Source organism: Uloborus diversus, chromosome 5 (genome assembly GCF_026930045.1).
Source record: "Uloborus diversus isolate 005 chromosome 5, Udiv.v.3.1, whole genome shotgun sequence".
Classification (NCBI taxonomy): domain Eukaryota; kingdom Metazoa; phylum Arthropoda; class Arachnida; order Araneae; family Uloboridae; genus Uloborus; species Uloborus diversus.
In genome coordinates this window covers 150,909,119-150,928,048 of record NC_072735.1, presented here as the reverse complement: position 1 = coordinate 150,928,048, position 18,930 = coordinate 150,909,119, and the positions used below count along the sequence as shown (strand labels likewise).

Genomic DNA, 18,930 nt, shown 5'->3' with positions numbered 1-18,930 from the left:
AAAGAAGACAATAGAAAACATGACTTTTTACCAATGGTACCCCACTATTATTATATAGGTGCATTATCTACACTAGAAACAACTCGGGAGTGGAGTTTAAATCTATCCTAGAATATTATATTTAGCAGCTCATTAAAACAATATATTCTACTAATGGGTAAAACTCAATATTAGATATTATTTCAAATTGTGCTTTGAAATGTTACTAAACAAACAGATAGTGTAACTAACACTATCTAATGTTTCAACACTTTGTGAATTCAAGTTTTTTTTTTCTTTTTTCAACCAAAGCCAAAAGATTGCTGTAAAGTTGCAGCTCTAATAAAAGTTCAGTTCTTAAGTTTACCTTTGAAAAGATGAAAATGTACAACATAGGGGTCATAAAACTTTTAATAACATGGTTACTTCTATATTAATCACTTGATTAGGTATGCAGATTTGAATGTACTTTGGTGTGCATAGCTCTTGAGGCACAAGCAAAAGTTGCACCAAAACAAGAATTTTGAAAAACAAATGTCAAGAATAACTTTGCCTTTACCAGGCTCGGAACTATACATTTTGGGCCTCCCTGCCTCTCCAGGGCTCCTAACCTCCCACTGGATGCCCCCCCCCCCCACACACACATTCAAAATGTTAGTTTGCAAATTAAATGATAGAAACAGAAAAATACCTTATTTAAAATACTTGTAGCACAAGATATTTTTCTGTTCTGAGCGGGCTGGTGGCGTGATGGTTAGGTGCTGGCCTTTGCTGCCTGGGGACCCAGGTTCTGACCCGGGTGGCCAGTCAATGGATTGTCGAGATGCAGAAAATCTTCAGTACCCATGTTGTATGATTATGGGGTATGTAAAAGATCCCTTGGGTATTCGTTTGGCTTAGAATATCCCTTGGCTAAATTAAATTCCTAGTGCAATTTCGCATCAAATGAGAGCCCAGGTGCCTCCATCTGGTGGAAACTCGGCGTCAAAAACACGACTGTCATGCATCAGCGCCTTAATTTTGACACACGAAAGACTGATGCATTGTTGGGGAGCGCACTAGGTCTGGTTATGGCCCAGACGCCTGTTGAGGTGGGTCTCTTACAAAGCTCCATTGGAAAGAAAATTTTTTTTTTGTTCTGTTGCAATTACGGATAGTCCATAACAGTTGAAGGGCATGTTTGAATAGCATAACTACGAGAGGAAAAAACCTTTTCCATTTACATTGTCGGTGAACAAGTATTTTTTTTTAAAGAAAGCCATTTTATTACAATAATAGAAAAATTGCTGATGATAATTAATTGATAAAAAAATGTAATGACACATATAGCAAAATATAGATGGAAATTATGGGAGATGCTATGAAAGTTGAACTATCTGCCATATCATCCATTTCATCTGCTCCATACAATTCATCAATACAACTTGGGAAAGATTCATAGCATAGCTTGGCTAATACTTTGCCGCCTAGAAGAGTTGATATGTAGTCAATGAAAGAACTTGCTCTTGCATTACATTTGCTCTCTGCTGCTCTAACTTTGCACTTTCTGTGCCAATCAAAAGCGCTGCAAAATAAAAGGATGAATTACAGGAAGAGTATATTTTCATTAGCACAGTGATTGCTACCTATATAGTCGGTGGCAGCTTGTGGATTTTTAAATGGAGATTTACAAAACAAACTTCCAAAATTAAATGAAGATATGGCATAAATTTGAAGTTTAAATATGTTTCTATTTTGAGAAGTTAATGCTTCCACAATAAAACCGTAACATTTCTTATAAATTAATGAATGCTTTAACGTTGGTTTTAAATTAGTGAAGAACAATTTTTGTATAATACTACCCGTTTCTCTTGGGAGAGTTTTTAGGAAATGTTGAGAAATTTAATTATTTTTATTCCAAAATACTGATTTTATCAAATGCCAAATAAACTGCTTGTACCATACTGTTTGGTAAATAATATATTTTTCTATGATAACAAAAAAGAAATTTGGACTAAAAAACGGAAGGAGATAGCTATAAAAAAAAAGGAGCTTCTTCTGGCTATGTGTTCAAACTTTTTTTTTTTTAATTTGAAACTCCGAGGCTGCTTATGATACTTTTTACAGCATTTTTTCTATGACAGCATTTCACTAATATTGAATCAAAGAATGGATAATGGTCTCAGAATGCTATCGAAAACGGACCATTCTAAAGAGTAAGAGAGCATTATGCATGGAAAATGTTTACAGCTTTCTATACTACACTTTACACTCAGTGTTTCTATTTTCATTGCATCTATCCTATTTGCATCAATAGACTTCTCCTCCCTTCAGTCGGATGACCCATTTTTTACTAGTCGAGCAGTACTTTAGTATTAGTTTGTTACATCAGATATACATCGTTTTCAATGTAGTTAAACTACGATTTCATTTCAAATGGGATTGTTAGGGAACACAACCACTTCTTATATACTGGGGGTATAAGTCGAGAAATTTAGTACAAAAAATAAAATTAAAAGTTAGAGGGTCGACTTATATGCGGGGCAGAATTTCAAAAAAAAAATCCCAAGCAGTTTTTGGAAAAAATAAACATTCAAAAACTTGGAACATTGGTCCGATTTTTAGTGTCGCCTTTTTAAACAGAGGCTAAAGAAAGTAAAAGGAACAGGGTTATGCTAAAATTTTACAGTCTGACTGAAATAATGGCTAAATAGTTACAATAAATGACCAACTATGCAAAAAGTGTGGGAATCGTATTTTTTGCGAATTTTTCTGATAATCATGACGTAATACTAATTTTTTAAAAAATAATAAAATATAGCTGTAGCACATAATTTTATTGATAATAATTCAAAATAAAAGCAATAGGTAACAAAAATTGAACTCAACAAAGATCGCAATCACAGAAATGAACCTTTTTTGTGCAAAAGAATAAAAAGCAGGCATTTTCTTAACATTAATTTGATTTAACATAAATAATGAAGGTTCATTACATTTCATTTTCCTTTTTTTTTATTTATGTTATGCTCAAAAATTGAGGCAAAACGTTCTTGATTTCCCCAGAAAGTAAAGGCTTTACTTATAAGCAGTTTTGAATTTTTCCAGATTTCCTCCTGAAAAGTAGAAGGGGGGGGGGGTTGGCTTATATGCTAGTACATACCATGCAAAATATGTATTTTGAATTAGTACGCTTGTTTTGTATTCATGGCGAATATTGAAAGCTTAACCAAGAAACAAGAAAGAATATTGTTTAAAGCAACTGCTGCATATCCCCTAAATAGGCCATTTTAATGAACTACATATCAACCATAATTGAATTTGTAACTGAATATTTAAAACCACTACCATTTTTAAACAAGTTTCATCTTTAAAACAGGAAGTAATCACTTACCAGCAACTATGAAAAATTCTCAATCTGTCTTCCAAATCATCACTATTTATAGCATTTTGAGATTGTTCAAACTTTTTATTGCAAAGTTTTGTATCATTACTAATTTTTTGCCAGCACTCTATGTTTCCTAAGTACCCTATAAAGAAATTATAGAATTTCAAATTAAGTTTCAGCATGTGTAGGCCATACAAAGAAAATATATATTGTATATTAAAACTTCTCTGAGAAATTCCATTATACTGTTTCTTTAACTTTTAAACTCTTCAATTTTTTTTTTTTTTTTTTTTGCTATTAATATCAATTCTAAGTACTGTGCTCAATTAATATTGTTTTTGTACCACTTTGGTTTGGACTATCTGATATTTTGTTTTCCAATTTGTTTAATGTCTATTGGCACCTTTTGAAAGCACAGAACATCTTCTTCTTCTTCTTCTTTTTTTTTTTTTTTTTTTGACAGCATGTGGATTCAGTTGAAGCCAAAACTATCAGTTGGCCGAAAAAATAAAATAATAATAATAAAGGCTAGGTGGGCTCAAATGAAGACATATTTCCAACGGATAACTGTACATGTTTGATCCTTATAGTATTCAAATGAATTAAATTGAAATCATACCAGTATTTATTTTGGTACCGTCCGTACACAGTTGCTCGACCATTTCCAACTTTGGTCCTGTTGTTATCCCAAACACATCTCGGTCACCTTTCTTCATGCATTTCTGTACAAATTCCTTGACACAAGTTATTGTCTGCATTTTAGACCTGTCAGAAAGGAAAACAGTTTAAATATAAAAAAATGCAGAAGCATAGTAGGCCTCCCCCCCCCCCTCCACCCAAAAAAAAAATTGTACAGTGGCTCTGGTAGCTTGATGCTTGACCGTGGATCAGCGTATTTGTGTTTGAATTGAAAGAGAAGAAACTTTTAGATTGGCACAAATGGTTATCCATAATGGTTATCGCATTTTAACCTGGCTTGCCTGATAGCCTATTTTAACAAATGGAATTGTTCAAACCTTAGCTTGAATCGGAAGTCAAAGTAAAGTAAACTTACATCTATATAGAGCGTTCTACCCAAATAAGATGTACACTTGCTCTTTGAATGACTATAATACTGACAATTGTGATATAGAAAAGTTCCAAAAGCCAAAAGAATGAGAAGAAATATTAGGGTAAGGGTAGAATCTAAAAAGAACCAGCCATTTAACAAAAGTGATCAAATTGTCGTCAATTGTAGTTCAGGCCATACGGTCGTAGGCAGGTAAACGGCAGTATCTATAGAAATGAGTATGAGTTTTTGAAGAAATGTGTGTTGGATTCAATACTAATAATAGGGAAATGTTGGAATTAGACGTTTTTTTCAGCACCAAATGAACAAGCTTGTACAATAAAGCTAATGTACAAAAAATGCAAAAAAACGAAAAAATTTGCAGTTACTGCTCTTTACCTGCCCACAGCAGTATTGTTTCAATTGAATCAATGTTTTCTGCCTTTGCTTCTTCCTTATGATCTATTGTTGAATAGGGCTCGACCGATGGCATTTTTTGGCCGATGCCGATTGTTGGCCGATTGTTCAAAGATGGCCGATGGCCGATTGTTTTCTTCCAAATGGCCGATTGCCGATGCCGTTGGCCGATGGCAAAAAAAAAAGGAAAAAAAATCAAACAGAAATGAATTGATGAGATTATCAGGGATTTAAAGGATCATTGAGTCATTTCACTTTGCTTGCTTTCTACGAATTAGGAATCGTAATCACAAAAAAAAAAAAAAATCAGATTTCGACCTAAATTTCTATTTTACGATCACCCAATTTAAACTTTTTCGGCACATCTGTACATGCATATGTACCTAAGAGCATATAGATGACCGAAATATCCATTTTGAACGCCTCCTCAGTTAATTATCGCAAATTATCTTGTGATGTTTTCATGCGCGTAAACTTTCGTCACTCAAAAACGTTATGAAATAGTAGGTTGAAAACTCATACGTACGTAGTATGATCTAAAAGTTCGAGGACAAGTTGTATGAAACCTTACCCTGAATAGTTCACATTACCGCAGCACATCTATCTACAAAATAGTCACCTTGGACGACTATGCACTTCTGCCAACGTTCGTATAGCTTTTAGAAGCACTCATGGAAGACATTTTTCGCAACCTCCTGTAAGGCCTCTTGCGCTGCTGCTTTAAATTCATCCTGGAGAAGAAGGCGACTTTCATGTTGAGGATGCACGGTTCGATTGGTCAATACTCTGATATGACAAACAAATAACATAACGTTTCGTCGGACTTAGCTCCGTATGACTTTTACCTGTTCCTAGCAAAAAAAAAAAAAACATTTGCATGGACGCCGCTTTCTTCCGTCAGGGGAAAATAAAGCTGCATCATAAAAGGTAGCGAAAAATGACTTCTAGGAGTGATTCCAAAGTTATATGGACACTGGCAGAAGTACATAGTCCTTCAAGGTGACCTTTTGAAGGTGGATGTGCTTCGGTAATGAGAACTATTCTGGGTAAGGTTTTATACAGCTTATCTCCGAACTTTTGGATCGTACTACATACAATCTGTATAGGGCTGCTTCTCCTTTTTTTGACTGCTGTATGATGAACAAAAAAGAACAACCGCCAAAAAAAAAAAAAAAAAAGAAAGAAAAAAAAAGGAAGAAAAACAAAGAGACTTTTAATAACCAATTGACTTGTTTTTGTTTTTAAAATTGAACATATAACTAAAATTTCAGTAATATTGTAATAATGTATGGATTTAGGTGCACTAAACACAGTTAAAAAACATTAAATTATGTTGTTTAATCATTAAAAAAAAAGAATAAAACTATGAAACCGTCAACAAATTATGCAATTAAAGTGGAAAGATTGCACGTAGACATTTTTTAATCATCAAATTAAACAAAAAAAGGTAACAGATAAATTACAATATTAAATCATAATAGGAATATTTTTGTACTTATTTAAATTTTATGAATAGAAAAGTTTGCATTTTTCATAAAAGCTATAAAGCTATAACAGTGACATAAATTTTGCTGAAAAAAGAAATAGCCATGAAAAGAGCGAGGTTCTTAAAACGCAGCTACAATAAACAAACTCAATATTTACACCAAGTTAATAACTGAATACATATACTACTTTATCTGATGTTTGCACACATAATATTGAACAATTTGATTGTTTAATCTTTTATATGAAGCTTTACAAACAAGTTCAAATTAAATTTTTCAATTTAACAATAATTTTCTGGAATTTAAAAGAATTACATAATAGAAAATCCTTGAAACTTTTCTATAAAAAACGAAAATATCTTATTCATTGATTTTATATAAATACATAAAAATAGTTACTTACAACAGAAAAAAAATCGATCGCTATTAATGATGCAAAAAAGATCGTGCATTACGAAATATAGGTGAAACAAGTATGAGAAATACGCAAAATGACATTTCTTGATCAAAATAAATAATCGTTAAATATTTACGAAATGCTTGAAACGACGAGGGAGGGTTAGCGGGGAGAGGGTCACCCTCTGATTTTGGAGTAACTGACACTTCGGCCTCATTTTTTTAGTACAGAACCGCTACCACCAACGCCTCGGAAGAGTTTCTGAATCTACTTCAGCACTTCCGAAGAAAAAATTCATAAGTCCCTTTGATTTCCGAATTATTTCACCATTCAAAACGTCTTGAATCAATTTCTTACATTAATGCTCTACATTCTTTCTAAACAATAGATAAAGTTTGAAAAAGAAAACCTTTAATTTTATTAATGGTGTTAGTTTTAAACAACTCAGAAGCACAACTAGAGTTTAATTTCAGAAATTGAGGGAGTGGGAAGAGAGCAGGCAAGTGTTTTCGGAAATTCAAAAAATAGTCATAAAAAATAGAGTTCAAAATAATCATAAACATGGAGCAGAAAAACCTTTTAAAACTTGCACCTGAGTTTGTTTTGACGTGCAGTGGCGGATTTAAAATATAGCAAATGTTGCAATTGCGCGAGAGGCCCCATAACCATAGGGGCACCGTAGGAGTAGCAAAAATGCTTATAATAAATGTTTTACACTTCTGTGATAGATAAATAGGGCCCCAAAATGTATTTCTACTGGCCTCAATTTTTTAACTCCGCCGAATCGATACAGAAAAGACTTCATTACTGTGATTCATATTTCAAATATTGAAAAATTAAAAATTACAGTCGGTTCAACGGGAATCTAACAAAATGACCCAAAAACCGGTTTCGCCATCTCATATTTGTTTCTATCGTCGGCAATATTTCACCAAAGGATCGTCAGTCAGACGCTATATTAGTTTTGCATTGAAGTAAGTAATTAATAGCCACAAAGAATGAGTAGGCTTTTCAGAACACCTGATCGAAAACGAAAAGGGAAGTGCACAACTAGAACGTACGCACACCCCACATGCGAAAATTTAACCTTCAACAGCTTACCATTTTTGAGTTATGACTTACGAGAGATATATACGTACATCCAGCTGCAAGAAACAACACAATAATTAACTTGTTTGGTATTTGAATTAAAAACTCTTTTAGGAGTGACTAAAATAGAAATTCATTCTGAAATTTGAGTAAATTTTATATGAGAGCAATATTTCCTTTTACTTTGTATTAAAAAGTAAAACAGAAAGGTCCTTTTTTTTTTCAAAAACATCGGCCAATTCCATCGGCTTTTCAATGTATTTTAAGGCCGATGGGCCGATGTTTTTAGCAAGTTAGCATCGGCCGCCGATGCCGATGCCGATGGCTAAATTGTTGAACCATCGGCGCCGATGCATCGGCCAGGCCGATGCATCGGTCGAGTCCTATTGTTGAACACTTTCGCTCCTGCTAAACATATGTATGTGAGGGATTCATTTCATTCATTATTTTTCCAAACGTCCCAGGTAGCATACAAGACGTTTTAACGTTTTAAAATGGTTGTCAAAACGTGAACAACCATTTCATAACATTTATGAAACGAAGTGTGCTGCCGCCGCTTCGTTATATCTGTAGGAGAAATTTTTACCTCGCTAGAAATGAAGTTTATTCTGATTTTTTCTCTTAAAAGCAGAGGGAACTGAAACTACACACTACAGCTGTAAATTAGCTATCTGTGACTTCTCCATAAACGGGCATGACAATGTAATATTAGCGAAATTAATTATTTAAAGAAACAATCAATCCAAGAAGAAAGTTTAACTTTTCATGTTTGGGCAATACACCACAAATGAGGCAGTGAGAAGCAAAGGGATGCAAGTGGACTATTTTAAGTTTCAAGTAAAACGCGTTTTAAGATCAGATCCTAGGTAAAGACTGCTTGAAATAATCCTGAAATAAATATGAATAGAATCAATAATGACATGACAACAAAAATTTCGCTCTCTAAATAAATATTAAAAACAATCGTCATCATGGTAATCTGAAAAATCAGAGCAACATCAACTTTCGATGACAGCAGTTCATGATTACTCAAAAGACCAATTTTGTAGAGAATTTTTTTCTGATTCATACAAACCTTTTCTTCGGATCCCCTCAAACCAAATCAGTCATGTATATATCAGGCGGTGAGAAGCAAAGTGGACATTCTCAAGTTTCTCACTACCTCACATATACTACAGGTTGAGCACAAATAAAAAACCTAATTTCAAAAAATCATATTTTCAAACTACTGCAAGTATTACAGTACTTTTGTAAGTGGACATTTTCAAGTTTTGATTAAAACGCGTTTTTAGATAACATCGTAGGTAGGCTTTCACTGAATTTTTTTCTAAATCATGCTATACAGCAGCATCTACCAGGGTAGTACAATCTCTTGCCACAAGACAGAGGAGAAGTTCACCTCCCATTTGTACTGGTTATCTCCAAATTTTTAATTTTGCCACTTGCATCCCTTTGCTTCTCACTACCTCACATATACTACTGGTTGAGCACAAATAAAAAACCTAATTTCAAAAAATCATATTTTCAAACTACTGCAAGTACACTGCTCAAAAAAATTAGGGGAGCACATGGTTTTAACAAAATTGAGAAAAATATTATTCCGGAAACTAATTTTCAATAACGCTTCCATGTTTAGAGAATAAAACGTAAACTTCGGAAGCAAATCAACGTTTCTGTCGTCGAAAAGCAGAAAAAGGATACAAGTGCAGAAATCGCGATAAAAAGAAGCCCATTTTTTCAATGTCTGAATGGTAAAATTCAACCGTTCATTTTTTTTATTGGAAAATGCCACGACACCGTAATTTACTGGATTCCATGACTTGACTTTTTATCAGGGGACTGGAATCAGGGCAAACACAAATAACTGTAGCAGACGATGTTGGAGAGGCATATTTTCATGTTCGCTTCACTGTTGTAGAGGAGTAAAGTTCTCAGTCAAATGTTTTCTGCTTTTTTGCTGTATAACATCTTAATACACGGGTATACTCCTTTTTATGCCTTTGCAAGGCTACCATTGCAAGTTTACCTCATAACGGTTTCTTCACTTTTGTGTGATTGCTCCTCTAATTGTTTTGAGCAGTGTATTACAGTACTTTTTCTCTGCGGAAGCCAAATGAGCAAGCTTGTACAGTAAAGCTAGCACACAACAAATGACAAAATGCAAAAAAAAGAAACATTTGCAGTTACTGCCCTTTACCTGCCCACAGCAGCATAGCTGTAACGATGATCGATAGAGTAAAAACTTTCCTAGTACCATTTCAGTTGGTACTATTTGGATCATTCTTTTTCAACTAGAAAGTCGCCCGTCAAGGTATGACGGGTGAAAATTACTTCTCTTCTTTTACATTTTGACGAAGCCATTACCTGTTTGGTGATATTTTGATATTTGAAATTGTAACCATAACTCCGGTGGATTAATTAATCCTAAACGTAGATAGCGTTCATAGTGGACGCTTTTTCGCTTCTTCATTCTCTTGAACACAGTCTTACCAGTAAAACAGTTAAGCTACTAAATTGAGTTCAGCATTGTCGCAATAAAGCCTTTCCCTGCATGTTAAACACTACCAAAGCACATTATCAAATTATCATGTTGTGGCGCGAGTTTCATTGTTGAAGCACGCAAGTTACTCGATCATCGGCTATTATTTATATGAGCATGGCTGCTCTCAACTCATTGATTGTAGTTGGTTTCATGCTGTAAAGATTACTTGAAATGCTCTCAGGGAAAAAATCAAAACGACAATTGAACTAGTTAGATACGCTTTGTATTCAATCGTTTAAAATCGTCAGCTGTGCCTGGACCACAATGGCGGAAAAATTGAACGCTTTAGCTCAAAACCTAGTTCCTACATTTGTTAATATTTCTTTAGTTTTAAAGTTTTCCTGTACCATAATAGTTATTAGTGTCATGTTCATTTGAATAGTATGTTACCATAAAAGACCGATAAAACGCTGATGCTGACTATCACCTGTGATTCGTTGGAAATATTCGAACTTTTGTCTATGACTTTTGTATGTAAATGTTGACATTCACCGACATGAGTCGACACTTACCATATTTCAGACTTTCACATTAAAATACATTTTGTTAAGCCGCTCTGAGTTATATAGAAATTTTTTGTTGTTGTACAAGGCTTGTCCCTAAAAGTTTTTTCACTTATTTTGATGGTAAAAACAGAGAACATCTATAGAAAATAAGCAATTTATTTGTGCATTATTAAGATTATACATTTATTTTACAAGAGAAACATTCTTATTGATTCATGATTTTCAGGAAAATAATCGAACTTTTTGTTTAGTGCACTTATTAATTTTTGACAGTTAATTTCCCAACTGTTTTGCTTCCTTGCAACCATATTTTTTTTAAGTTGTTAAATTTTCAGCGCATTTCCCATCTGTATGAAGTATATCTGTTATAAAAGCCAATTAAAGTTCAATAGAAGGGAAAGGTTGGTTTTCTTATCAACAACAACATACAACAACAACAATAGATTGCATAGTTGTACATATAGATGCATAAAAACAGGGCAACAACTTTTCCTCCATAAGCTTACTCCCCCCCCCCCCTTTCGTTTTTCGAAAAAATGAACCCCAAAATATTTGGCATGCCTCAAAATTCGAATTTCGCGACATACTGACCAATCTCACGGTGTGTCGGCTAAAGAGAAATACAGTAAATTATTTTCGTGGAAAGTTCAGTATGTGTATTGTTTATTATTTTTATGGCATGGAAAACGGAATAACACAAACTAAGAATTTATTTTCAAATATTTCCTACATTTGCACCAATATTTACTTTATAACGAACTGAAATACACCATATCAAAATGTATATAATTGATGCTTTGATTGCTAATAAAAGTAAAGATATTTTGAATTTACAAATTATAAAATTTTAATTTTTGAAACTATAATTCATTTTAAATAAAAATTAAGCACTCTCCACCAGGGCCTGACTTGTGCGTTTCCATACCCAGGGCACTTTAAAATTTTGCAACCCAATTTGAATTTTGAATGGTTGATATTAAAAAAATATTTTTGCTTCCTTTTTGAGGGGTGAGTATGCAAGAGTCGTAACAAAGTTAAAAGAAATAGCGCTATTTTATGAATGATATGCTTCTTGTCTTTTAAATTCATTTCAGATTGCTTTCCCCCGCAGGGGCGTGCCCGGGGGGGGGGAGGAACACTTGTTGGCCCGGACCTGAGCCTGAAGGGGGCACGAGATTTTTTAAATGAGGGGTGAAATATGTTACGGACGTAGGGTTAAGCAATGTGCAGGGGACCCAAATTTTCTGCGCCCCTGTTCCCCCGGCACGAAGGAAAAAAAATAAATAAATAAAAGAAAGGAGCGAACAAAGAATAAAAGAGTCTACATGTATACTAATGCGTAATATAAAGCTGAAGAGTTTGTTTGTTTGTTTGAACGCGCTAATCTCAGAAACTACTGGTTCGAATTGAAAAATTCTTTTTGTGTTGAATAGTCCATTTATTGAGGAAGGCTATAGTATGTTTTTTTTTTTTCAACATCAGATTGACCGAAATATTTTTAATTGTAAATTAAATGTTTAATTATTTGTTTAGTTATATGAATTCCTAATAGATGCTCCTGGGTAAGTTAACTCATCGCGACGACGCTGCCGGTATCGATAGCTACGCTATTGTGGGACAGTTGATCAAAACTCAGCTTTTTTTTTTCTTTTTTTTTCTATATTCAAGGTACATAATTTGGTTTTGTAGGATTTTTTTAATTGGGTTTTGTTTTCCTTATTTCTTCAACGTTTGTGTTTGTTCTTATAGTTGAAGATAATTACTTATCTAAGGAAAATAATTTGATTTGTCGTATTATTCAATTGTGGTTGTTTTTTACAATGTTTTATTAAGTATTGTTCATTTGGAAAAAAAATTTTAACTTGCAGAAAAAAAAAAAAAAAAAACCCGCTTGACTCGCTAAAGGGCAGGGTTAAGGTAGCGTGATTCATTGGCACGTTAAGCGATGAACTATACAGTTAAAGGATTATATTGAGTTTTAAAGCTACTGTTAATCTTTACTGTTTTGGCGAATAGTTTTAAATTCCAAAAACTTCAATAGTTTTTTTTAAAGGTGTGTACGCATTTTAGTTGTAGAAAAATGATCATTTCACATCAGAAAGGGGGGGGGGGAGGCGTAAATTTTTTTCCATGCAACGGACTTTCTTTAAATTCTTAGCACAGGCATCGCCGTACAGGGACTGCTAGTCAAAGATAAAATCCATAGGACCATTTTGAAAATGAAGTTAAATACAGTCGAGTCCCGACTTACGCGAGGGATGCGTTCCAAGACTCCTCGCGCAAGTCGAAATTTCGCGTTGTAGAAAAATGTACGTATACATTTTTTTTTTTTGGAAACATACCAAATTCTTTTAGACACTGTTAAACACCCCTCAAACTGCTTTAAAGCATTTCTCAACCATACATTACAGTTTATTACATAAAGAGCTGACATTTTACTGTTTTTAAAAAATAAAAAAGCCGTTTTATTCAACATAAAATACCTTAAGATGCACTAAATGAATGATCAATGGGAGGGAAAGACATTAAATAAAACAACACGGCACGCACATTATGTAGTAATAATAAAAGCTGCACTATAATAGTACTGTACTGAAGAGAAAGTAATAATAATCATGACTTGAAAAATAAAGATGGCGATGATTTATGCTCCACGATCAAATTGTTATTCTTTATCTTTTTAATGCATTTTCAAATACGTTTGCTTCTCATTTTTTTAATAACGTTTCATTTATGCAACAGCCTCTCTTAATCCACTGTACAAGAGCAGCTTTCATTTTCATAGTACATATTATTTGCTTTGCTTAGACACTACTCTGCAAGCTTCAATTTTGAAACTAAGTTCTGAACTTTTACGGATTTCGTTTTGACTTTTAGTTATATGTATGGAAGATTCACTCATACTTATTGTCGTGCTACCGTCGACGTTTTACAGTTGTTCAAGCATATCGAGAAGCTTAAGACCCCCCCCCCCCACCTTTTTTTTGTTTTGGAAAAAACTTTCTTTTTCTTCCCATCTTCAAACTTTGGATGAAATAATGTACTAAAGTGTCATTATATTTCATCAACTTGAATAATTAGGATAAAAAAAAAATAAATGAAAGATAATGCGGAATTATTTGATGCACTAACAACGCGATGTGTATACTAGTTTGTTGTGAGAACTTACTTAGTCAGTGATGCTAAAGAGGTGTAATAACGTTTCACGAAATCAATATTTAGTAGCCAATAACAAAGCTGATACTTTCTTCCAAAAAAAAAAAAAAAAAAGTGTTGTCGTCTAGGAATTCGCGTTAGCTCTAAAATTCGTTGTCGACTGTAACAATGTGAAAAAATGTCATCCCCCTTAAAAAGTTCATGCCCAGAGCACGGGCCCCGGGTTCCCGTGCGGTAAATAGCGCATGCACAGCACATACACAAATTTTAAGTTTTCACTTCTGTCGGCTGTCCCATGATTGCCCCCCCCCCCCCTCCCTTTTTGTATAACATGTGCAGTAGTTTCGAAAGTATGATTTTTTAAAAATCAGACCCATCATTTGTGCTCAGCTCACCTTGTATTTTCATATGCTTACCCGCAGGTTTCCTTCAGTAGAGCTTCACTTGTTGCTTGAAAGGAATATCCCTCTGCAAAATCACTCATTTGGGACACGCAAGTTTGGAACTCGTTTTCGTCACATTCTCCAGAAGCTAAGCAGAAAGCTACAGAAAAAAGAAAAAAAAAAGAAAGAAAATTAATTTGAATTTTGTCATCTTGAATTCAAATTACGTTTTTCGCAATCACGAGTGTGTGTGTATATGTAAGCGTGTGTGTTTGTGTGTGGGGGGGTATGTGTGTGTGTGTAGGCATGTGTGTTTGTGTCTGTGTGCAGGCATGAGTGTGTGGGGGTATGTGTATGTGAGTGTAGGCATATGTGTTTGTGTCTGTGTGCAGGCATGAGTGTGTGTGTATGTGTTTGTGTATGTGTGTAGGTGTATGTATGTGTGTGTAGGTGTATATTTGTATATGTGTGTAGATGCGTGTATGTATGCGTGTAAGTGTAGGATATTGACGAAACCTGGAGACGGTTTTCGCTAGAGGTGCAGCATCGTGAGGACCCGGTCGACGGTGATGCTGCGGAGGGTGGCGGTGGGAAAAATGAAAGGAACGTCAAAAACAGTCAAATGAAAGCAATAAGCAATCGTGATTGCGCAAAAAAAAAAAAAAAAAAAAAAAAGAGTTTTGCGATGCTGTAAAGATTTCTTGATCAAAGTTAGCAACCACAATGAGTAATGAACGACGTATTTTACAGGGTGATCCAAAATGTTAGAAGACTTTGAAAACATTATAATGAACTATTTTTACTAATAATAAAACTGAAAGTCTCTCTGTCCGGAGGATGTCTGTAGGATGTCTGGATGTCTGTGACGCGCATAGCGCCTAGACCGTTCGGCCGATTTTCATGAAATTTGGCTCAAAGTTAGTTTGTAGCATGGGGGTGTGCACCTCGAAGCAATTTTTCGAAAATTCGATGTGGTTCTTTTTCTATTCCAATTTTAAGAACAAAATTATGATAAGATGGACGAGTAAATTACGAAATTATCATAACGTGGAACCGTAACGTCGGCACAAGCCAATTGGCGAGATACGAAATTATTATAACGTGAAACCGTTACATGGGTAAAAGCCAATTGGCGAGAAAATTCACCATACATTATTTGTAAATATACAGGCGAACCAAAAGACCTTTTAATTTTTCTATTACGGGCAAAGCCGTGCGGGTACCACTAGTTCACAATAAAACGACACGGGATAAACAGGAAATATTTTTTATTCTATTTTTTTTAAGTCGAATTAATGAGAAAATACGATCATAAAAGCAATACAAGTTGAGTGCAGATATTATCTACCGACTTAGTATAGAAAATCTCCTCGCACATTAAGTGTTGCCAAAAGGAATGTTGTTCATAGAGCTTGCGATTTGATGGCTGGAAATGGATCCTTTTTAACATACAGTGAATAAAGATCTTAATAGTTCAAAGATTTTACATTTCTCCTGCAAAGCGCTATTACATTGAAACGCAACAAGTTCCATTTGATACACTAGTGGTTATCAAAATGTAAGCAAATGGGTGGGGGGGGGGGGGGAGATGTATGAGCGCCCATATGCAAAATTTTAAGGGGGGGGCTCAGATATTTTCTCCATGGAAACCGATTTCAGTATGTATTAGAGTTATTAAAATTTAACATTTTTAATAACTTATTCATTAATGGCTGGAGAGGAACTGTTATTACATTTTTGCAAAGAAAAAAGTACTAAAAGCAAGAAAGTCCTCATTTTTAAGAGGCGCGATCTCTTTTCTTGAGCCCCCACTTGCCCCCCCCCCTATATGGGCTCCCTTGGGCGGCGGATACTCAAACTAAATCTTTTTAGACGAACCACTAAAATCTACACAACGAGCCGCGGGTTGAATATCATTGTTGTACAGTACACAGGGTTATTGCTTATAATTCATTCATTTTCTAAACGCTATATATTCAAAAGTGTAACAAGTACAAAGATGAAGAAAAATGAAAATCACCCCGAACTCATCAAGATTAGAAATCGTTAACCAGTATTTTTAAAATGGCGACAAAAGAAGCAAGTGCTTTGGGGGCACATTATCGACCTTGTTAATGTACATCACATGTATTATAACCCATATTGTAACTCACTCGCACGCACCAGGGCCGGATTTGGAAGTGTGGAGGCCCCGGGGCAACGAATGAGTGGAGGCCCCTGTTCAGAGTTCGAAAAGATCATCATATTTTCGAAAATATCCGATACTTTGATATATATCCGAATATTTTTATATATATGTATATATCCGATATTTTCGATCAGCACTTTAATAGTAAATACATCATGAAGTTATTGCTATTTATTTTTTTTATTCAGGATATTTTGTAAAAATTTTATTGTGGGGGCCCCTTTGTTGTGGAGGCCACCGGGGCAGTAGCCCCGCCTGCCCTACCCTAAATCCGGCCCTGGCACGCACGTACACACACACACACATAAAAACCAAACAAAAAAAAAAGTCATAGGCGGCGCGTACGGGGGGAGGCGAGGACTTTCCCACTGCCCCCTCACTTTCAAAAATGAAGGAGCCTTACCCCCTCGCTTTTCAGAGTTGAAATTAATGATCGATTGAAAAATGATTTATTGTTGGGCGGATTGATTTACTTCACGAAAGTAAAAACTAAAAATTCTAAATAAATGGACTTTTCTCATCTTATTTCATAAAAATAAAACTTTGAATTAAAGGGGGGGGGGAGTCTATGTTGGCTATTCGTCTCGAATTTTGAGGACATTTTCCACATTTTTTGGAGATCATAGGATCAGTAATGTTAAAAACCTTTAATAGAGCCCAATTTTACAAAAAAAGAAAAAAAAAGAAAAGAAAAGAAAAAGAAAGAAAAAAAAATAGCTTCAAAAACAGAATAAAGTTTCAACCCAATAAAAAAAAACAGCTTGAAGGGGGGGGGGGACACACACGCCCCGTAACCCTACAAACGTCATTTGACCCCCCACTTTTTCTGGTGCACCAGTCGCCTATGTCCTCATTGTACGATGTACGTGCAATACCTTTGGACATTTAGCGTTTCGAAAAGGAATGAATCATATGTAGTTCACCCTCTAACTTTGATTCACAAGAAAACAACACTTAATATTTACCTGTACACAAGAGCAATCCTAATCCAAGCAATTTCTTATAAAAATCCATGGTTACAAGTTGTTGTATCTTTTTTATCCTTGGGTCTTTCTGTTGGTGGCAGAGGCGGAGGAAACAGGAGTGTGAATGTACGAAATCTCCGATGTTAGCGGCGTTTGACTTCAGGAGAACTTTTTTTCGTTTATCGTTATCTAAATTTAACTCTGAGATCTTGCCAACAACTTTTTGTGTTTGGCTCATTTTTTCTCAAAACTCACGTCATAATAAATTGAATGCAGTTAATCATATTTGAAAGCTGTTTTTGAATGAAGCATTAAAATTTTGCTTTTCCTTTGTTTTCTGAATAGGATATTTGCATAGGATTGCGTTTTAATGTTGGTACTTTTAGTTATAGGTACGACAAGGTGCATTTTTTAATCTTCGAGATTATTTTTCATTTATTTTTTGTCACTATGTTTACTATATCAAAGTTACATGGAAACTACGTATTTAGTGATATCATACACTTTTGTGGTTTTTTAAACAAAACAAGACTTAAAATTCCACTCAAATAAAAAAATAACATTTCAATTAATTAAACTGAGTCATTAGAAGTAAACTCATTCACCTAATAATAATTTTCAAACCCAAGGTATTAAATAATATGAAATATCCTATTAAAATAGCTCAGCAGATCAACTTTAACGGCACCATTAACTTGTAAAATAATCAGCAAACTAAATATTATAAGGCATAAAAATGGGCCAATTTTCGCTAAGGTAAAATGGAAACAAAAGGCTTATTGCCATTACTTTTGCCATGCCTTAAAATCAATCGACCTGTTGTCTTTGTGATTGGTAGATATCGAGTCAGGTAACCAATTGTCCGTTTTGAGATTGGTATGTGGCGATGCGAATTTTAAATGGTGATTGAACCGTTTTCAGTCCTGAAACACGTTATGTAAATTATTTTTTTTATTCATTATTTTTTATTTTCATTCTGCTTTAAAATAAATGTTATTATTATTATTTTTTTTAATGTTACAATTATTTTAACGCAGTATGTTTTATTTCTTTATATTAAAGTGACGTACATTTCTTATTGTATTGAATGTTTATTTTCTGAAGTTTGCATCGTACAATATAACTTTTCAATAATGTTTATGATTATTAAGATTCAATAATTCTTTTCCCATGATATTTAGTATGAATCAAAAATATGTAAAGGTATCTGTTAGAGCCGCCATATATACAGGCCAGCATTCAGTACTCTAATAAATCAAATATTGTTTTTGTTATCAAAGTTGTTTCGGTGTGCTGAATAAATTTTAACCTTTTCTAGGGGGAATAGTCTGTTTGTATGTGGTGAACAATTTTTTATGGTCGGCATACTGTATGGATTTAGACGAATTTTTTTACGCATACGATTTGCT

At 34.3% G+C, this 18,930-nt stretch overlaps 1 protein-coding gene across 1 annotated transcript; it reads right to left on the bottom strand.

Moving 5' to 3' along the window:
* Positions 1-329: 329 nt before the first annotated feature.
* LOC129222624 (uncharacterized) lies at positions 330-17,655 on the bottom strand. Its single transcript, XM_054857150.1, has 5 exons — positions 17,522-17,655; positions 14,402-14,528; positions 3,963-4,108; positions 3,350-3,485; positions 330-1,543 (listed from the first exon to the last, which is right to left on the bottom strand). Exons 1-5 carry the CDS (start codon positions 17,568-17,570, stop codon positions 1,276-1,278), a joined length of 726 nt encoding a protein of 241 aa, XP_054713125.1. The 5' UTR covers positions 17,571-17,655; the 3' UTR covers positions 330-1,275.
* Between the last annotated feature and the right edge of the window lie 1,275 nt (positions 17,656-18,930).

Coding starts and splice junctions, on each gene's coding strand:
- LOC129222624 (XM_054857150.1), bottom strand. CDS start 17,570: ATGGATTTTTATAAGAAATTGCTTGGATTAGGATTGCTCTTGTGTACA. Junction 3,486..3,962: donor CGGTACCAAAATAAATACTG/GTATGATTTCAA, acceptor ATTTCTTTATAG/GGTACTTAGGAAACATAGAG. Junction 1,544..3,349: donor AGAATTTTTCATAGTTGCTG/GTAAGTGATTAC, acceptor TTTATTTTGCAG/CGCTTTTGATTGGCACAGAA.